This window comes from Anomalospiza imberbis, chromosome 4 (genome assembly GCF_031753505.1).
Source record: "Anomalospiza imberbis isolate Cuckoo-Finch-1a 21T00152 chromosome 4, ASM3175350v1, whole genome shotgun sequence".
In the NCBI taxonomy this organism is placed as follows: domain Eukaryota; kingdom Metazoa; phylum Chordata; class Aves; order Passeriformes; family Viduidae; genus Anomalospiza; species Anomalospiza imberbis.
Genome location: NC_089684.1, coordinates 72,058,703 through 72,080,352, shown reverse-complemented (window position 1 = coordinate 72,080,352; position 21,650 = coordinate 72,058,703). Strand labels below are relative to the sequence as shown.

The 21,650-nt window shown below is 50.8% G+C and overlaps 2 protein-coding genes across 6 annotated transcripts in view; both read left to right on the top strand.

The window, feature by feature from the left end:
- Nucleotides 1-21,650, top strand: part of EXOC6B (exocyst complex component 6B) — a 290,871-nt gene that overhangs the window by 214,092 nt on the left and 55,129 nt on the right. For all 5 annotated transcript variants that reach the window (XM_068189179.1, XM_068189178.1, XM_068189176.1 and 2 more), the window contains one exon: nucleotides 9,640-9,713. In XM_068189179.1, coding sequence (XP_068045280.1) covers nucleotides 9,640-9,713 — 74 coding nt within the window. The remainder of the gene's footprint in view (nucleotides 1-9,639; nucleotides 9,714-21,650) is intronic.
- RAB11FIP5 (RAB11 family interacting protein 5) overlaps nucleotides 1-21,650 on the top strand; it is a 447,460-nt gene that overhangs the window by 419,344 nt on the left and 6,466 nt on the right. The window lies entirely within an intron of this gene.

Sequence of the window (21,650 nt, the reverse complement as noted above, 5' to 3'; positions counted from 1 at the left end):
TTTTTTTTTAACATCCACTTGCCATTTTCCAGCCCTCAGCTGACCAGCCTGGGAGAAGGATCCCAATTTAATGATTCCCACCCGGATCCTGCAGCTGCCCCATAACTCACAAAGCAATGCCTGATTTTCCTCCCGGCGCTGCCTCGATCCCCGAATTCCTGACTCTCATTTGTGTCCCCTCAGCGCCTCGGGAACAGCTGTGCTCCCATGGGTGTCTGCTGAGGGACAGGCACCGGAGCTGGCAATAATGTGAAGCGTTTGTCATCCCTAAGAATTCCCTGGTTTCTTTTGGCTGCAAACGCTCCAAACGCGGCAGTTTTCCGCCCCATCCGTAACATGGATCACGCAGCAGCAACTCTTCCCTAAAAGCTGCTGCTGCTGCCAAGGAAGACGGATGGGATTTCACAGCAGGTTGGAAAGCACAATTCCTTAAATTTCGGGTGTTTGGGGAGCCTGATCCAGCAGCACTCAGACATCCCGGAGCAGGTGACGCCGACCTGGCAGCAGGGTCAGGGACCTGTCCCCAGCCCTGTCCCGAGGTGCCACCGGAGCAGGGAATGGAGATGGATGCTGGAGCTGGAGCCTCTCCATCCATCACTGTCAGTCCTGAACAGACAAAATCCTTCTCCTTTCCAGCAGCAAAACCGTGCCCCTCATCCCCATGGGTCTGTCTGGTGCCTCTGCTGTGCCTGGAAATCACTTTAATTTGGTTATTTTGGAGCACAAATCCATCAAGGTTTGAATTTTGGGATGAGCCAGTTCCAAGAGGGAAGTGATGTATTCAGAAAATAAGCTTCAGTTTGCAAGGTTGGGGTTTATTCTTGGGTTTTTTGGTGATTTTTTAAATCTTTTTTGTACCTGAAAGCACAGGTGTGAATCTCAGCATCCTCCCCGTACCAGTTCATGCCTCTACCTCTGTCCTCTTCCTCCCCCCAAATTCCCAAACCTTGCCAAATCCAGCAGTTTTGTCTTGCATTTATACATTAAAATAGGATTTTATGTCTTTTTGGAGCACTTCCAGTGAGTGCCATGATGAGGGAATGGGGCTGCAGAGTTTTGATGCTGGAATCTATTAAGGTTTTGTTTGTGAATGCTGAAAAAATAACCTGGTTAAAAGAGAGGTGAGATGAGTTAAGGACATTTTTTTATTGCATATTAGGTGTAGTTTGAAGGTGGTGAAGATAATTTTCTCTGTGTTAGAAGCAGATCCAATATGCATTAGAAGGAAATCTGTTTATAAACTAAATTGACATCAGGAGAGATGAAAAATGTGGGGGTTTTGACTTAAGACACTGCTAAATTTATTCTCCTGATTTTTGGGTTCATAAAATATTTCCTGATTCATAACCAGTTTGCTGTCCCATAAAAAGGGGAGTGGCTGCTGGACCAGGGAGGTGCAAGTCCAGGTGGCCAAGGGGGATTCTCAGGTGAGAGCCCACCTGCAGAGCTGCCCCAGCCCTGGGGCCAGCAGCAGGAGGACGTGGAGCTGCTGGAGAGAGCCCAGAGGAGGCCCCGGAGCTGCTCCAGGGCTGGAGCCAGGCTGGGAGAGCTGGGAATGTTCCCCTGGAGAAGGGAAGGCTCCAGGCAGAGCTCAGAGCCCCTTGCAGGGCCTGGAGGGGCTCCAGGAGAGCTGGAGAGGGACTGGGGACAAGGGACAGAGGGACAGGACCCAGGGAATGGCTTCCACTGGGAGAGGGGAGATTGGGCTGGGATCTTGGCAAGGAATTCCTGGGCGGGAGGATGGGGAGGGGCTGGGCTGGAATTGCCAGATTTGCTGTGGCTGCCCCTGGATCCCTGGCAGTGTCCAAGACCAGGTTGGACATTGGGGTTGGATCCAGCTGGAACAGTGGGAGCTGTCCCTGCCCATGGATGAGGTGGGGTGAAGATGCTCTTTAAGGTCCTTTCCCACCCAATCCAGCCTGGGATTCTGGGATTTTGCCATTCTGTGGTGCTTGGCAGAAAGATGAAGTTGTGATGGGATCCCTCACCTGCTCTTTAAATCTCCCCCTTCCTTAAATCTGTGGGGTTTTTTTGGTGTGCTCAAAGCACAGAAAATGCAGTTTATTCATTTTTATTAATTTTCTGATCTTCCAAAAGGAAGCTGTTTTCAGACTGAGGAGAAGCAGTGAATTAAACAGACACCAAGGGCCAGATCTTCCATATTTTCCTCATGTTGATATCCCATAATCAGCAGCATTTTTGGTGTGAAAGAGGAGAAAAGAGCAGAACAGCCAAGTTGTAAAAATCCTTTTACGTTGCTTGTGATGGGAGAAACCTGGAGGAAATCCGAGCTGTTTTCCATGGCTTGCTCCTGGTGAGACCACGGAGTGTCCAGCTGGACAAATCCTGGAGGAGACGCAGAGTGCTGAGTGGTCAGGGAGAACATCCTCTGGTGTTCCCAGCAGGAAGGTGTTTCCCAAGATGCTTGGAAGTGTTTGGGAGCAGCCTTCCATGGATTTGAGGGCTTGGGTGGCACGAGTGACTCCAGGGAAGGAGAATTATGTTTCAGTCTAGGAGACACTTCTGGGTTAAAGTGAAGGAAAAAAAAAACCAACCCTGGAGAGGGGAAAAAATCCCAAAGATTTTTTGGGAACCTGTAAATTTTCTTTTTTTTCAGAAAAGAAATTTTCTTTTTTCGGAAGGTTTCTTGTCTCCCAGAATGCATCCATAATCCAAGATTTAACAATGCACTGGGATTTTTGAACTCCTACATGCCCCACTCTGCTCTTTTCGAACTGATAAATCCATAGAGAATTACAAAATTTGATAAATACATAATTTTTCCCATCTCCCCTCTGCCTCAGACATAGTGGGAATCAAATGGAACAACCCAGATTTGGAGATGACAGACGGAAAATCCGAAAGAAATGGGGCTGTTCTCGCTCCTAGGAAGTGTTTCCCATCTCCATAACGGGTTCCAGCAGTGGTTGAGGGGTTTTTACAATCCTCGGATCATAAAATGAGCAATCCCATAATCTCCAAACTCTTTTAACTGCTGCTTTATGGGAAATGAAAATAGACCTAGAAATTTATATTTCAAATTCCGTTAAACACCCTATTTTTAGTCGGCCCCTCTCCCAGGGATCAGCCAGGCGCACACCCAGATGTCTCTGCTGGGTTGAGGATTCTCCATCCCAACAGATTGTCCCAAAATGTGCCCACATGGATTCCAGCACAGCCCTTCCACACCTCCTTCCTGGCTGCCTTACTGGGCTTGTGGGAATTTGTCATGTGGAAATCCTGGGATTTAGGGGAAGTGCCGGGGTTTGTCCGTGATGTTGGAGTCATCCTCTCCCTTGGCATGATCCTAAGGACTCCCAGGTGTTCTTCCAACCTGTGATCCGTCAGCTGCTGGAGTTAGGATATCCCTAACTGGTGTCAGTCCTGCGGCAGTGCACCAGGAAAAACCTGGATTTGGGGGAAAAAATGGGAACATTGTAGTGGAGAGATGGGAGGGTTTAAGCAGAACGGATCAGGAGAGGAATGTCCACCCCACAGGGGCTGATCTCTTGATGTGCCACGGGTCCTGGGGTCAGGTTTGGGCACCTCCCGACAAGACAGACCTGGAGGGGATGGAGCATGCCCAGGGCAGGGAACGGAGCTGGGAAGGGGCTGGAGAATTCCTGAGGGAGCTGGGAAAGGGGCTCAGCCTGGAGCAAAGGAGGCTCAGGGGGGACCTTGTGGCTCTGCACAACTCCTGCCAGGAGAGGACAACCAGGGGGGTTGGGCTGTGCTCCAGGGAACAGGGACAGGGCACAGGGAATGGCTTCCCACTGCCAGAGGGCAGGGATGGACGGGATATTGGGAAGGAATTCCTGGCTGGGAGGGTGGGGAGGCCCTGGCACAGGTTTCCTAGAGAAGCTGTGGCTGCCCCTGGATCTCTGGAAGGCAAAGCTGGACCCCCAGCCTGGCCTTGGACACTTCCAGGGATGGAAATTCCACAGCCTCTTGAGCTGATGGTGGGATGAGCACGGTTCACATTTGCTGGTGTTGGTGTTTAATGATGTGAGAACTTCGCATCTGCCAGGACACATCCACTGCACACCTTGGGTTCGGGTCTGGGAACCTGTGGAGATCCGTGACCCGACTCTTATGGATTGAGCCAGTCCTATGGATTCTGTTCCAAGTTTCTTGGCACGCATCTCCAACGTCCTTCTAAAGAGCTTGAAAAACATCTCGTGGTCAGCCCCTGAGGAGTCCCTCCCTGGGGCTGTGGGTGCTCCTCAGCCCTGCCAGTGTCCCATGATGGGGACCACTCCTTTCTCTGCAGTGACAGCACTCCAGGCCCATCTTTGTTCCATCAGAGGAATGTTTGATGGGGAGGGAGAGACGTTTTTCTTTAATCTGACCCAGTTCAGAGTGTTTTGGGTAACTCCTCCCTCTTCCCACAGCTCTCTGAAACTACCCAGATGGGAATGAGCTCTGAGAGTTTGGGCTGTAATGGGGAACAGCTTCAGAGCAGGGTTGTGTGGGAATGGTGTGGGAGAAGGAGAAGCTCAGTATGGAAACGGGGTGAAGAAGGAGCTCAATGTGGGAATTGAGATCTTCTCTCTGTTCCTCTTGCCTTGATTCCTCCCCAGCATTTCTCACTTTTTCCCACCTGTGAGCTTCTCCAGAGTCCATGCATGGATTTGTTCTTCAGCCTCAGTGTCCTCAAGGTGTCACTTTGTTCTTGGGGATACGGAACAGGAGGTCCCATCACTTGGCTTTTCCAGGATGGCCTTCCAAGGGTTTATCCAAGGATGTCCCATCACTTGGCTTTTCCAGGATGGCCTTCCAAGGGTTTATCCAAGGATGTCCCATCACTTGGCTTTTCCAGGATGGCCTTCCAAGGCTTTATCCAAGGAGGTCCCATCACTTGGCTTTTCCAGAATGGCCTTCCAAGGCTTTATCCAAGGAGGCCCCATCACTTGGCTTTTCCAGGATGGCCTTCCAAGGCTTTATCCAAGGAAGATGACTTCAAGATCTCCATCCTTCCTTGATGAATCCTGAGATGATCAATTACCCAGATGTTATCTGTGGCCACAAGCAGATTGGTCCACGTTCCCTTCCCTGGGACCAGCTTCAGCCTCCATCCCGGAGGTGCCATCACAAATCCTGTGAAGTTCAGAGGAAATCTCACCCTCAAATGATGTTTTTGAGGGATGAAGTCACCGGCTGGGTCCATTTTTACCACTCCATGCAAGGCCCTGTCCCCGTGTGCGCAGCTGCGCCAGGGGCACAGGGAGATCCCCCCGTTGGCTGTAATTAATTAATTTACAGTGGATGTCTCTTTTCTGCCGTGCCTTTGAACTCTTTATTCTTTGTCCATTGTAAAGGGCTTAACGGTTCCTGTTCCTTGATTCTTTCATCAGTGAAATGTTTTGGAAGAGAGGTTGGAGTCCCCCTGTGACCTGCCCTGGGTGGCCCAAGCCTGTAGACCTTGCAAAGACATTACTTTTTTGGCCTGAACACAAACCCCTCAAACCTTTAGCCTGGCTAAATGCTTTGTACAAACAGCCGCATACTGATCTGCTCTATTCTGCGGTGATTTTCTGCTCAAGGGGCTGCTCTGTAGGTTGCTTGCTATGTTTGCCACTTGCCTTGGTCGTGAAGACAGTACAATAAACGAATCCGACAGTACTGAGGCCAACACTGCGCTCGGTTGTTCCGAGGAAATTATCCTGAAATCTGCTTGAAGAGATTAAACCCAAGAAGAACTGGCTGTGTCTCTCCTCTAAAGCTCCGCTCTCGTCTTTGTTTCTCTTTTTTTGCTCCGAGACTTTGTTCATTCCTCCTTCAGAATGGGTTGGTGGCATTGGTATGTAAAGTGTGACCTGCGATTACAGGAGGTGCAGCTCCTTCTCCAGCAGCCCAGGGGAAGCATTGCATTCATTCCTCTGCAGCTTTTCCGAGTGTCTGGGCCAAATTCCTGTTCTCGTTTCTTCTGGGATATGAAAAATATCAGCTCTTACATCTTTTCTTCTTTGACACAAAGAATATCAGCTCCTACATTATTTCTTCTGGAACACAAAGAATATCAGCTTATCAGAATATCACAAAGAATATTTCTTCTTGGACACAGAGAATATCAGCTCCCACATTATTTCTTCTGGAACACAAAGAATATCAGCTCCTATATAATTTCTTCTGGGACACAGAGAATATCAGCTTGGATGTCAATCATGGAATCCCAGAACTGTAGGATTTGGGTTGGAAAGGACCTTAAAGATCATCTCATTCTAGCCATGGGTCAGGTCACCTTTCTCTAGAAGGTTCCAGAGCATTGTTAATTCAGTATTTTGGTGAAAATTGCAGCTTAAATCAGAGTTGGCTCCATGTGCAACCATCCTAAATTTTAAAGGGCAGGGTCACTCCATACCTCTCCCAGCCTTCCTCCAGTAGGTTCCTTAGGAATCACTGGTTGGTTTGGGATGGAAAAGACCTTAAAAGCCATCCAGTTCAGGATGGAAAATACCTTAAAAGCCATCCAGTTCCAACCTTTCCATGGACAGGGAACTGTGGGCAGAGACAGCTAAAGGTGAGCTGAAAAGGAGCAGCCATGTCCTGGGATGAAATCTCTCTTGGGATGAAATCTCTCTTGAGATGAAATCTCTTTTGGGATGAAGTCTGTCTTGGGATAAAAACTGTTTTGGGATGAAATCTGCCTTGGGATGAAATCTGGCTTGGAATGGAATCTGTCTTGGGTTTCTCACAAGCAGCCGACAGCGGTGATAAATCCACCAGCCTTGTGAGGATATTCACAATCACAGGCATTTTCTCATGAGGATTTAAGTTCATGCTTTGGGGAAGATCTTAAATTTCCCAACTCCGTGTGTGCTCCTAAGTAGATGCTAAACAGCTGTGAGGCCCTTGATCCAAAATAGAAACTCGCTTTCCTCACAGTCCTTCCAGGCTTTCTTTTCCAGGACTTCTCCAAGTGTAATCAGGAACATGAGATCACCCCATCCTTGGAGGGTAGGACATCGTGGTTGGGTTCCTCAACCCAGGGACATCTCCAGCCCTGAGCCACCCAGAGGAGTTTCACCTCTTGAGAAGGTGCTCAAGCCCCATTTCTCACTTCTAAACATTTTTAGTTTCTCAGGTATTGTGCTTTTCCAAAGTGCTTTAGGATTGATGTGGCTTTCGGGATAATTGTTCCAGATGGGACAGTGGGGTGTAGAGGGGTTGTGTAAAGATGATTTATCCCTTGCAGATCACAGTCAGAGGGTTTGTGTGGATCGTCCCTCCCTGCTGGCTCAGGCAAGCTGCAGTCAAATTTTATAGTAAACCTACATTAAAATGTTTTTGCAGTTAGAATTAATTAAAACAGCTTTTGAGGGACACATGTGAAGTCACTTTGGGCTCTTTGCACCCGGAGTATTGCGGGATTGGTCAATGGAATTGGCTGGAGCTGAGCAGCTCTGATCTCAAGGAATCATGGAATGGTTTGGGATGGAGAGGCCTTCAAGATCATCCAGTCCCATGTTCTGCCATGGGCAGGGACACCTTCCATTGTCTCAGGGTGCTCCAAGTCCCCATGTCCAACCTAGCCTGGGACTTTACCAGGGATCCAGGGATTGCCTCGCTTCCTTCCTAACATTTCTCACTTTTCCCCACCTGTGAGCTTCTCCAGAACTCCAGACAGCCACAGCTTCTCTGGGCATGCCAGGGCCTGCCCACCCTCCCAGGGAAGGGGAAGAACTTCCTCCTGCTCATCCCTGTCCAGTCCCATCCTGTGCAAAACTCCAAAAGCATGACCATGGATGGTTCCCACTGACTTTGGTTTGTGCTTTTTCTATCCAAAATCTAAATATGAACCATCACGTCCATAATTTCTGGTTTTATTTGTTTATTGCTCCTTTTGACTCATAACTTCAGACAAAAGCAATGATTTCCCAGCCGTGTTTGCTCTTGTCCTGCAGCGGTTGTCACTTGAGTGATCACTGCAAAGATGAGCGATGGTTTCAATCTCAAAGCTCTTCTGGCATCTGAGACTATTAAAAAGCAGAGCTTGAGAAGTGTCCCCTGTGCCCCTGGAGGTGCCTGTGTCTGGCTTGAAGGATGTTCTCCATCCCAAGGTTTTAATGGAAGGTGGAGCAAGGGAGCTGATTAATAACCCTGCTTTGCTTCCCCGAAATGAGGCAGTTGAGGGACAGGACTGAGTCCTGGTGTTTCACTCATTAATCTCTTCTTGTTAGAGCCAAGGGGCTGCTCCGTGATTGGGCTGCTCCAGGAAAGCTTTGGAAATGGGAGTGTGATGATTTATGTTCCTGATTTTGTGGCCTTGGCTTGGAAATAGGAAAACTTTTGGGAGGACAAGTGTTCAAGGCAAAGACCACCTGACATGAAATCGCTTTGTCCATTGGTGCCTCTGACTAGTCATGGAGACAAAAGGCAAAATCGTCCTTCCATATTGCCCAGCCATCCCTAATCCTCATCTTTGTGGAGCTTTAGGAGCTGTTGGAGGTTTCCTGTAGGGTGAAAACCAGGATAGATGTGCGATAATGGGCCATGTAATTGAAAAATCTGTATTTGGTGTATATTTTCCCTCCTCTCTCCCTTTTTCCCATCACACCTGGCTTCATCCCAATAAATATTTCATTCCTCCAGCACCTCCAGTGCCTGCAGGAGCCACGCAACTCAACCCCAGGCAGGTGCTCCCCCTCGAGCCTTTGGTGGCGTTGAGCTGTGGCCTCACAACTCAGGTTCCCTCAGTGCCGAGAGGTTGTGAGGAGAGCGGAGATGAAGCTGTAACTGCAGAGGGTGAAAATGAAGTGAAGTTGGGCAGAACCAACCTCAAAAGACACCCTGGGATGCATGCAGGCGTCGGCTTCGTGAGCATTCCCAAGGAAAAGCTGCTAAATGCCGTGGAAGAACCAAGGTCCTCTAGCATGGATCCATTCAAGCCGCTCCAGCGGTTTTAGGTTCGGTTTAAAGAATGGATTAGGAGAAAAATGAACGACCAAAGTATGAAATTTTGGCCAGATTAGGTTGGAAGGAGATAAATGTGGCCTTGGAAATATTCTCTTTGCTTTAGAAGCCAACGTTATTCAGTTGTCAGATGTCTTCATCCACCAGAAATAAAAATGCCACCCAATGGCCGCGGTTCTCCGCGTTTGGGCTGACCAAGAGGCGCCATCACCAGATCATGCAAATAATCTGCTCCCTGATAATTAATGACGCAGCCGGGCATATTTTTTTGATGAATGCTCATGGAGCCTGGTGACAGGCGTGAAATTAGAAAATTCCTTCAGCGCCCTAAAATATAAATAGCTTTCGGAACTGAAAAGAGTTTCACAGCTGAAGATTTTATTGTGTTGAGAGGAAAAACTTTTCCACCCCCATCCCCCCCTTTCTTCTGGGCGAGTTGTTTGTCCGTTCACAAAACAAATACTCTGAAGCCCAGTGCGGCTCATGGGAATAAATTTCAGGTCGAATTAGTACAGTTTCCTTGCTGTCAGGACGGTGGAATTAATGGTGTTTTGATGACACGAATTTTGAAGGGCGAACAAAGACGCTGAAGGGAGGGAGACATGACTCCTTAGAAGCGCGGTCCTCCTCTCCCCCAGCCTCTCTTGTCTTCCCTGTCATCCGTCTGCCAATCTCCCTGTCCATGGTTAGTTAAAGGCGCTTTTTATCCTCTTTTCTTTCCCACAGAGTTTGCCAGATCCGGCCCAGTGCCTGGGTTCCAAGGGGACACGCTGCAGTTGGCCTTCATCGACTTGAGACAAGTAAGTCTTTGTGTTTTTGTTTTTTGTTTTGCTTTTAAGATGTGTGACTGAAGACCATCAGGTCTTAAGGGAAGGGAGAGGAGGGGAAACGGCGTCAGTGATTTACGCCAGAGACCTATATTTCCCCCCTCCTCCTCCTCTCGTCGTTCGAAGCCACCTCCTTACCGAGCGTTCCTGGAGATGGTGGAGGTGAAAAGGGCTGGTGGAAGGGGGCGAGGAAGAAAGGCAGGCCTGACCCTGGCCAACGGGGCCATTGTGCTGCCGTTGGCTTCTGCGGCCACGGTGCGGAGGGACCGCGACGGCTCCGCGGCCGGTGCCGAGCAGGTGCTGGGAACAGAGAGAGCAGTGATGCAGAGCCCGCCCGCCTTGGGGACCTTTGTTCCCAGAGAATGCCCACGGAGGCGTTTGCGAGGGCGGAGGAATTTGCATTCCCCTGTGTCCGTGCCCGTTTGTGTCCCTCAATGTGTCCCTCTCTGTGTCCCTCTGCGGCTCGGCCACCCCCCCGCCCCGGTCCCCTCTTCCGCAGATGCTCCCCGGCCAGGAATGACAAAGTGGCTCTTGGGGAAGATGGTTGGGGAAGGCTCCACCCATCGGTGGCCACCTCTGGAGGGGGCCCCGTTGGAGCCAAGTTGACCATAGCAGGTACTGAGGCCTTTGTGGGGCTTGGCAGCCAATTTTGGGAAAAGGGCCATTCTGGGGAGTCATTTGTTTGGGGAGAAATGGGCATTATGGATACACTAGGCTGGGGGGAAAAGTGAGGTGGTCCTGTCATCTCTTGGCACTGAAGATGGATGGGTTGGAGAGAAAGTCTGAATGAAGTAAGACTCAATGACTGATGCTTCTCTCCTATTAAAACAATCTTTTTTTGTCTGTTAAACCCCCCTGGCTTTGTCCCTGCTGCCATCATGATGCAGTGCCTCTTGTTCGCGGGGTTGACGTAGTTTGCATTCTGAAAACTTTCGGGTGCCGAGGGTATTTCTTAAATCTGCATAATCCCTTGTATCGATGATCTTGCCCCTGCCTCTGATTCGTGCTGGAGCTGCTTTCAACCCGCCAGGGTTTGAGAACTCCTCAGAATCCAATTGATGTGCGGGGAGCCATCTGTCATCCCATGACGCTTCTGTTAACTTTAATAACATCAGGACGCCGCTTTTCGGGCCCAGGCCCGCCAGGAACTGCCAAATTGGTTTGCAAAACGGTCCCAGCAGCTCCATGGGAGAGGTGTGTGTTATCACCAGGCTGTGTTGACACTTTTATCTTCATTAGCTCCTTGAAGCTTTATTGACTGCGGCGCTCGACGCGCCCGCGGCCTCCTGGGTGTGAGGAAATGTGGAGGCCCTGGGCCTTTTCAAAGCACCAGGCCGTGAATGTGGGGATTTTGGAGACGGAACCTGAGGCTCTTGGAAGAGTGAAACACCTGAAAATGGCTCGGTGAGGCCGAGCCAGTGAAACATTCGTGTGGTTCGTGAGCGCAAAACGCAGCCAAAGCGACCCAGCTTGGGTGAGGAGGAGGAGGAGGAGGAGGAGGAGGAGGAGGAGGAGGAGCAGGAGCCTCCTCAGTCCTTCCTCCTCTGTCCAATGGGTGTCCTTGGACATGGAGGTTTCATCTTTGTTCCAAGAGGTGATCCCAGGTTTTGTTCTTGCATTTAAAAGCGCAGCACCTCTGAATCTCAAGGCCAGGTTGGACAAGGATTGGAGGACCTCGGGACAGTGGGAGGTGCCCCTGCCCATGGCAGGGGGTGGGACTGGATGGGCTTTGAGATCCCTTCCCACCCAAACCTTTCCAGGATTCTGTGAATATGCAAGGAGAAAGGGGAGATAGAGGTGCCAGGTGAGGATGGGCAGTCCTGGATCTCCTGGGTAATGGATGATGATTGATGAGGGGAAAATCAAGGTGTTGTACAGATAATGGAGAAGAGCTGACCCATCCCTGACTTATCCAGTAGCATGGAAAGATGAGGCAGTTCCCCCTCCCTGCTCCTGTCGATGACCTGACCTGGTGGCATGTTGGAATGTGTCACCAGACCCCATCCAAGCAAGGCTCTGGTGGTTGCTCTGTGGCCACCAGACCTCCAACGCTCCCAGCACTTCTTGTTGGACTGCAGCTCCAGCTGGGAGCAGGGAGAGGTGGGAAGGTCATGGATGAAGGGTTTTGATTGTTCTTCAAGTTGTCTTGATTTTTTTCCTGTTGCAGTTGGCATTCTTTCTCCTTTAAACCATGAAGTTAAACTGAAGTAGAGTAGATTAAGTGGGATATTGGGAAGGAATTCCTCTCTGTGAGGGTGGGGAGGGACTGGGATGGAGCCCAAGGCCTCCCAGAGCAGCTGGGTCCCTGGAGGTGTCCGAGGCCAGGTTGGACATTGAGGCTTGGATAGTGTAAGATGTCCCTGTCCATGGCTGGAGATGAAGTGAGATGAGATTTAAGGTCCCTTCCAACTCAAACCATTCCATGATTCTGTGGAATGTCACCACAATGCTGATTTAAATTGAATGACCCAGGGAGGAAAAATGACTGGGCAAGAATTCACCAAAGTAGGGAAATTAAAGAGGTTTCCCTTCCCAGCATAGTTCAGTAGGAGCTGCTGCAGAACATTTGTAAATCCGAGAAAATTTTCACTGTAATAGGGGATGATTAAGGGAATGACCGAAATTTATAAAGTATGAAGTGATAGGAAAATGTGGTGACTTGGTTTGTGCCTTGGTGCAGATTATTGTAATGGGAAATAAACCCTAAGAAGATGTCACTTTTTAAAGGCATCAGAGTTTGTCCTTGTTCAGAGCAGCAGACTCAAGTTTTGTACATCAAAATCCTGGTTTTCCCCTCGTGCCCAAGGAAATCAGGAGCAATTCCATCCCTGACTGGAAAAGAGTTGAGCCCAGAGAATCAAAATCACTATTTTGAGCAGGCAGAAATGTAAAATGGGGCTTGATTTCCTATTCTGGGACAATTCAAAATCCATAAATACACTTAATGAAGTCATAAAGGAAACCAACTCCCATCTCAAGTCCTTCTGCAGGAGTGAGACTCAAATATTTAAGGTTTTACAAGAAAGGAATATTTGCTTTTCCCCCTTCCAGTTTAAACGTTGCTCTTACACACTCAGTGCTGTATTTTAGAAATCTGAAAAAAAATTTAGTCCCATGAATAACCTTGCTGAAATTTGAAATAATCAGCTCCTCTGGATCTTCACCAAACACCCCTGAATGCCCAAACACCACTGGAGATCTCCAGGTGCTCTCAGGTCATTCCCAAGCCCACATGTGGAATCATTCCCTGTTTTGCCCACAGCGGGAAGTGTTTTAACTTTTGTTTTTCATGGGTTTGTTGTGAGGACGTTGGTGCAAGAGGAGGGTTTTGTGCTGCTCTCTGAGGTCCCTGCAATCCCTGGCCACGCCGATCTCTCCTAGAAGCCAGATCAGCACTCGTGGCCGCCTTCCAAGGAAAATCTGTCTCCAGCACTTGAGGAATTCCACTCTGGGCTCCAGGGAGGGAATGTACTCAGTGATGAGAGCTCCCTCCTCCCAGCCTTTTATCCTGTCCAGTGAGTTGTAAATCCTGAGTGCTGAGCTTCCTCTGCAGGTGCCAGCCTGAGCTCTGAGGGAAGTTTGGACCAAGGCAGGTGGGAACCCACCTGGACTGAGGCACCTGGATGTCCAAGGGGTGGGGACAGGGAGGTTCCACTCCTCACCCCCAGCATTGTTCTGCTTTTCTTTATGCAGACTTGGTGGGTTTGAGTTTCAGCATCAGCTCCTCAAACCTCGTCAGTGGGGTTAAGACAGGCAAAGTCAGGCTTAGGTGGGATCTTGGGGAAGAATTCCTGGCTGGGAGGGTGGGGAGGGGCTGGGCTGGAATTCCCAGATTTGCTGTGGCTGCCCCTGTATCCCTGGCAGTGCCCAAGGCCAGGCTGGACATTGGAGTTTGGAGCACCCTGGGATAGTGAGAGGTGTCCCTTTAAGGTCCCATCCAACACAACCCATTCCATGACTCTGCTTGTCCCATGGGAACTGCTTTGTGTGTTTTCCCTGTGTTAGGATCCAGCTGTGGTTATTGTGGGATCCTGCTGGACCCTGGCCAGCTGGGAATGGGAAGTCTCCCTCTAATGTGTTCATTTTTCTCTTATTAGCCCTGATAGAGACGCTTAATGAAAGAATGATCCCCTCAGGAACACAATTCCCTTCCATCCCTGCTCTGTGATGGAATCATGGAATGGTTTGGAAGGGAAGAGACCTTAAATCCCATCCCATTCCACCCCTGCCATGGCAGGGACACCTCCTACTATCCCAGGCTGCTCCAAGCCCCAGTGTCCAACCTGGCCTGGGACACTTCCAGGGATATCCCTAACTTCTCCCAGGTTTCCTGTCTCTCCTGTGCAGTCACCAGATGTTCCCGTTTTCTCCAGCCCTACACCTTTTTATCTAAAAATAAGAACCAAATAGAGGAGCAAAGCTGCAGCGTGAGCTCATCCCTGAGCCTCACATTCCAGAAGCCTGGATTCCTGGGCTCCGTGCCTGGCTTTAAGGAACCACCTGCTCCCTTGGAGGGAGCAGCCAGTGTGAGGTCACTCCGGGAACTCCAGTTGTGCTGGAACGGTGGGCTTCCAGCCTGGCTTCTTATCAAATACCAGCTGATAAATCAGGTGTTGGGAACCCCCTCTGGCTGGGTTGTTGGCTGCTCTAAGGGCACTGGGAGGCCTGGAACTGTGTCCTTGTGTCAGGCACTGGAACAGCTCCCCAGGGAATGGGCACATTCCCGAGGCTGCCGGAGCTCCAGGAGCATTGGGACAACGCTCTCAGGGGTGCCCAGAATGGGATTTTGTCCCAGGGGTTGGACTCAATTTTGGTGGATCTCTTTCCACTCAAGACCTCCCATGAGATGTATCCCTGTCTCCTACTGCTTCCATGAGCTCCGGGGCTTCCGTCCCCAGGTGGTGGCTGAGGGAAAGGCCTTGGGAACTGGGGCTGAAGGTCCCCTTGGTGTGACACTGGTGGCCCTGGCCACTGCTCAGCTCTGTCACCATTTTGGTGGTGGGAAGGTGGAGCCACTCCCTCCAATCACTCCATGGCAGCATCCAGGATGCCCTGAAGGTTCATTCCCACCAGGCAGGGAGCTCTGGGTGTTTTTTTTAACTTGTTTTTGTATCTTACAGCTAAATGTGGCTCCCCAGCCCTGCAAAGTCAGGAGATGTGTGGGGAGCAGAGCAAAAACAAGACTTTGGGTGAGCCCAGAGCCCTCCTGCTCAGCAAACTGGTTTGGCTGATCCTTCCCAGCTGGTTTTGCTGGGAGATAGAGCAGGAGCTGAGAACCACACGGAGGGGATGATCAATTAACCAAACTCTCCCGCCGAGGTGTCTCCTCCCGCATGTCCCTGCTTGTGTCTCCAGGGTTTCTGCTGGGAGAGCAGCTCCCACGGCTTTGTTGCCACGTTAGTCACTGGATGCAGGAGGGCAGGGATGAAAAGGTGACTCACGAGGGGTTTTCAGCTCGTTTCAGTCGCTGTTTTTCATCTCCAAATTGTTCTGTTGGCTCCAGCCCCCCTCCCCCACTGCCTTGCCTGGCCTCAGCCTCAGAGCTCGAGTTCTGAGCTGAACTCTGAATTCCAGTTCTTGGAATTCTCTCGCTCTGCTATGGCCAAAGAGGGATCTGAGCGCTGGGCTTTGTCCAGGGAAGCTGTGGCTGCCCCTGGATCTCTGGGAGTGTGCCAGGCCAGGCTGGACACTGGGGCTTGGATCCCCCTGAGGCAGTGGGAGGTGTCCCTGCCCGTGCCAGAGGGTTGGAACGGGATGATCTCCATGGTCCCCAACCCAGCCCGTTCCAGGATTTTGAGAAGCCAGGTTGTACTTTTGGGTTTCTGCTCACCTTCAGTGTTTAGGGCTCTTTGCAGGGGAAGTTTTTACCATGGAAAGACAACATTTGCATTTTGCATCTTTTTTACTTTATAATCAGCACAGAATCACTCAGGCTAGGAAGCACCTCCAAGATCATCAACCAACCATCAACCTCTCCCATTCCCCCTGTTTTCCTGCATCCTTCACTCCTGTGGGTCCTGTCCTTGCTTAACAACCGTTGAATTCTTTCACCACTTTTTCTGTGGCCTCTGCCACATTGTCCTGTCCAGCCCGGTGATCCATAGCCCTTTTCCAGCTCTGCATCCCTGCCCGCAGCTCCCAAACGTGCCAAGGGAAATGCTGAATTCCAGAATTCCGTTATTATTTCCTGGCAAATACCTGGAGCACTCAGGAAACAGAGGTGTGAAGACACAGGTTCCAGTGTCAGCCCTAATTCCTCATTTCCCAGCAAGGAGAGGTTGGAGCTGGTTGGATCATCACCCTTAAATCCAGGATTTTGCTGTTCAGATCCTATCTCCAGGCTCTTAACTACTTCAGTGGCTCCTCTCCAAGTTCCTTACACCGACTGATATCTCCTGGGTCATTTATCCAGCGTTATTAATCACCTTCATTAAGGTGGTGCCCACAGGCCATCGAAAAGTGCCCGTTTTGCTGCTTCTTGTGCAAACACGAAGCCCTGAAGAGTCTGAGGAGATAATGGAGAGCAGCAAGGGCAGGTGCTTGACTTCCAGCTGAGCTAATTACTGCTAATTAAAGGATATTTTGTTTCCTAACACCCCTGAGTGTGATGGAGGCTTCTCTAGGCATCCGTAACCACATCAGCTTCCCAGAAGTTGTTGTTGTTATTCTTCTTAATATTAATATTATCGCCTTCATCCTCTGTCCCACCTCTCTACTTCCAGAAACCCAAATTACCTTGGCTTTCCTAAATGCCAGGTTGCCTGGGGAAGCCAAAGCTGCAGTTAATTCCTGGTGGACCTCAGGGGTGGCTGAGTGTCCTCTCCAAGGTCATCGGCAAGGGGAAGTCAATAATTTCGTTAGCACAAAGAAAACACCTCAACATTGGATTTCTCTCTCCAGAAATGCCTGGATTCATGTTCTCAATCCATAATTGGAATTAATTTACCTTTGAAAATCTGTGATGTTGCAGATTTATTGAGTTAAAGGGCTTAACAACCCTTTCCAGGAAGAAATCTTCCCCAATACTCAACCTGAACCTCCCGTGGCACAACTTGAGGCTGTTTCCTCTTTTCCTGTTGCTTTGTCACTTAGGAGAAGGGACCATTCCCTGTTAAAGTATTGTCTCCAACCCTCTCCCACCCCATGGCTCCCTAAAAACACTTGGGAGAGGTGAAGAAACAGAAAGGAGATGGAGGGAAACCAAAATTATCAAGCCCAAACCCACAGGTGTTCAATGAGAGGCCCTTTCTTGGCTTTATCCTGCCCCCAATACCACCTGATCCTTGTGCCTCAGTGTTCACCTGTGACCCCCAGGCAGTGACATCAAAATGAGGTGTTTTCCCTGGAAAACCAACTGGATCTGGGTCAAAACCTGTCCCAGGGTAGCTGGGAGACATCTAAGAACTAGCAAGAGATATTAGGGAACTCTTTTGGGACCTCCTGAAGTTCAGGCCGAGCTCCAACCCACAGCCCTGCTCTTCCAGGTGTCCCACACCTCTGGCACTGCTCACCCTTCCCGGAATTCCCATTGGGAACGCTGCTCCACGTTAGAGGCCCACCAGAGATGAGCTGTAAATCCATTTTTCCTGCCCCCAGCATGGATCCACGTGCTCAGCCATGGGTTGTTGGGCAGGCACTGCCCGGGGAGCCAGCAGGGATCCCTCGGGCTGCGGCCAGCCCGGCGCTCCAGGAAGAACATTCCAGAGCCTTGGCCAAACCACTCTGTTTCTTCTTTGTCAGGCTCAGGGCACTGTTTTTTTTTTTTTTTTTGTTGTTTTTTTTTCCCAGTGCCCAAATCCCAACAGTGTTGGAGAAGGGTGCATGGAGTGGTTTATTTGTTTTTAAATCAGCGTTAACTGCCTGACTCACAAAGGGAAGGATCCTCCAAAGTTTGGGCTGGAAATCCAAGCTGCCTGTCGCTGTGCTCTGCGGAAAAGGGATGGGAAGAGGGCAGGAAACACAAAAGCAGGAGCTCAGAGCAGATTTAGAGCCTTAACTCTGATTTTTCCTGCCTTGGTGGGTTTAAACTGGTCTTAGTGTTGCTTTAAACCCAGCCTTTTGTGGTTCAATCCCATTAAAATCACACAGACCCCTCTCCCCTTCGGCTGCTCAGGCTCCGAGGCCATCACTCTCCATCCAGGAGGGATGCAGTGGCATGGGGAGGACTTAAAAGTGCCTGGATGCTCCCTGGAGCCTCCAAACAAAAAAAACCCTGGAGTGCAAACATGTCCTGTTAGCACTTCTGGGCAGCGGGGAGCGCTGCCGGGGTTTTTGGGCGCTGGGAATTGTGGAGCCTGTCGACACTCGGCCCTCTGGAACAATAAAAGCAAACAAACAATCAAATCCTCTGTCACTGGGAGCCTTCCAGACAAAGGGAATAAAGGGAGGAAATGAGGAGCTGGAGAGTGAGGAGCGGGGTTTGGGACCTCGTGGTTGGGTGTTGAATTCTTCGGGATGCCGTGTGGGCAGGGCACGGGGCGGGTGTGGGTGTCGGGGCAGGAGGTGGTGAGGTGGGAGAGACCTTTCCCACATTAATCACAGAATCAGGGAATGGTTTGGATTGGAAGGGACCCCAAGGGTCCTCTCATTCCCTGCCATGGGCAGGGACACCTTCCACCATCCCAGGGCGCTCCAACCTGGCCTTGGGCACTTCCGGGGTGAGGAGTGGCTCCAGCCTGGTCTGGTGGAATTTTATGGCAAAACAAGGAGCCACTCCCAGGGACTCCATGGAGAACCTCATCCCAAGGGACCTTGCACTGAGCCAGGAACGTGTTTCCGTTGGGTTTTATTCCTCCAAGACTCAGCTGGAGCCTCTGGCTCCTCCTGAACACCCTCTGGCTGCCCCTGGCCCACCTTCCCTGGAGCGGGGCCGTTCTCTGGGAGCCGGGATCTCCTTCCCGAGATTCCTTCCCTGTAACTGCAGTCTCTCATCCAGCTGGGAAAACAGACACCGGCGGAGTTGCAGGGCCCACATGCCCTTTATCCCGCAGATTGAGGCGGGACTGACGGGAACAGAGGGGACCAGAGGTGGGTGCCCTTCACCTCCACACCCCCAGCTGGGAAACCAAACCCACCCCAGTGATCCGGGAGCTGCCACTCCTGGGGGATGAGGAGGAGCTGTCCATAAAGGAGCTTTTATGGAGCTGCCTTTCATTCATCCAACCTTCACCTGCTGCCATGTGAGGTTCCCCCCCGGGAGCTCCTGTTGCTGCCGGGTTTCCCTGGAATGGGATCCCCCAGCCGGATCGTGGTGGGTGGTCAGGGAAGTTGTGCAGAGCTCTCGTGCCTTTGAAGCCGTAGGGAAACTTTATCCCAGTGCATCCCTGTCATTCTTCTCCTTGTGACCTCTCGCGGGCAGCTGGATCATTTCAGAGCAGGGAAATGTTAGCTCCTGGAAAAGCTTGGGGTGTTCTGCCAGCCAAGGAGTCAACTTCCTGGGATAACACCATGGGATGAGGGACAGGACTGCTGGGGCTCTTCCCCATCAAGGTGACTTTGACTGCGAGGCCTGTGGCCACCGTGTCCCTCAGGAATGAGGGATTAATTCCCTCCCAGACACACAATCCCAGAGCAATCTGTTCTTGGAGTCTCCCATTGATTTTTTTCCCCTTCGATTCGAGGAGTACAAATACTGAGCGGCGTTTATGGAGCGCTGGACACGTGGATTAGGAGGGAAATCGATGAGATAAGGTCAGTGAGGAACGGCAGGGGAGGAGAGGAGAGGGAGATCAACCTCTTCGTACCTCAAGGGGTGGAGAGAAACTGTGGGAATGACGATGTGAGAGTCCATCGGAGAGCAGATCACTTGGAATAGGTTCAGAATTGGGATTAAGGTGATTTTAATGTCGTATTCCAGCCCAGAATTCCCGGGTCACTCGAGGTGAAGGTGCTGCACATTCCACCCTTCCCAGATGTCATTTCATTGATGGGTTGACAGCAAGGTGGCACTGTATAGCCAGGAACATTGCGTCGGGATCGATTCCAACCTTCCCATTGGATTCACGGAATCACAGGATGGTTTTTCAATTAATTAGCTCCCCGCCATCCCAGGATAAAAATGGTCATTTCCATTCCTGGAGGTTCTGCTGATTCCAGGGCGTGTGGGCTTGGATTAGCTGCCGTTAAATGCATAAATGGGTTATTTTTAGGCTGGGTCTGCTAGGAGAGTTTCGAGGTTGATCTGGTGAGAGTGGGAAGTTCTGTGCTCTAAATCCATTTCAGTGTTTAAGTGCAGATTTCCTGTAGGATTCCTATAGGAGAAAGGGTTGTCAAGCATTGGAACAAAACTCCCAAGGGCGGTGGGTGGAGTCCCCATCCCTGGGGGGCATTTCAAAGCCCTGCAGATGTGGCACTTGGGGACATGGTCAGTGGTGGCCTGGGCAGTGCTGGGGAGGAGTTGGACTCGATCTTGGAGGGCTTTTCCAGCCCAGATGATCCCGTGATTGCCCAGGTGTGTCAATGCTGCCGTCAGAGAGGCCCGGAGGTGTCCCAGCTGTCCACGAAGGATGAGTAGATGGGACACAGGTTTCCAGGGGATTTGTGTCCCACTGGAGCAGCAGCTGGTGGATGTTTTTCGGGGCCTGAAATGGCGCCAGCCCCTTGGCTGGAGGAGCGGGGCCGCTGGCTGTGAGTGACAGGTGGGTAATCGGATGTGTGTCCGCATCTGTCTGTCCTGACGGAGGGGAGCTGTGCGGTCACAGCGCTGCTCCCAGGGGAAGGACGGGAGCTGAGGAGGGGTTTGTTCCAGTCCAGCTGTGCAGAGCCAGCTTCACTTCCCAGCTTTAAATGCGCTTCTGCCGTTTCGGGGATTTGGGGTTTGGGAATATGGTCTCCAAAAGGCCGTTCCTGTGGGGGCAGAGAGGAAATGGGCAGGTGGGGGTCAGGATCTGCTCCCTGTGGGACAGGACAAGAGGACACAGCCTCAGGATGTGCCAGGGACCTGAATGTCCCGTTTGGGCTGGATTTTAGGGAGAATTTATTAACAGAAAAGGTTTTCCAGCACTGGCACAGAGGTGGAGTCCCCACCCCGGGAGGAATTTCAAAGCTCTGTGGATGTGGCACTTGGGGGCATGGGGCAGTGGTGGCCTTGGCAGAGCTGAGTGTCAATGATCTGAGGGGACTTTTCCAGCCTCAGTAATTCCATGATTCTGTGTTTCTTCACACCTGAAATGAGCCAACCAGGAATGTCCTGGACTGAGCTTCTGTCCTTCAGGTTGACTTTGCATCCTGCCCTTTGATAAACACAACGCTTCAGCCTGGAAATGGAACAAATTCACCAAAGCATCACAGATTTAACAAGATTAGAAAGATTTTTTTTTTTTAAACAAGATTAGAAATCCGGAGTGCAATTTGGACTAAATATTGGCACAAGTACCCTCATTATTCCGTTTTTCGACAAATCCTCAACAGCTCCATGGTGGGACCAGCCAAGTTCCAAGAAGGCTCCATGTGCTGGGTGCACAGGGAGGAGGGGAGCAATTAGCCTAATGGGTTTTAATTGCAGAATCATGGAATCATTTAGGTTGGAAAAGACCTCTGGGATCATCGGGCCCAGCCTTTAATTGATGAAGATGGAGGTGGTCTGACCACCAGAGCAGAGAGGGGGTGCTGGCTGCTGTGGGGTTTGCAGGGGGATTGGGGTGAAGCTGTGAGGCTGACCAGAGGGAGGACGCGTTCCTTGGGACCAGGAGGAGTTCCTGAGCTCCAGGACTGTCCAGGCAATGTGGAGGGAGAGAAGATCAGGAAAGGGCTGCAGTCCCAGGAGCGGCTGAAGGCAGGGATGGATAGGATTTTGTGAAGGAATTCCTGGCTGGGCTGGAACTCCCAGATTTGTTCTGGCTGCCCCTGGATCCCTGGCAGTGTCCAAAGCCAGGTTTGATGCTGGGGCTTGGATCCACCTGGAACGGTGGG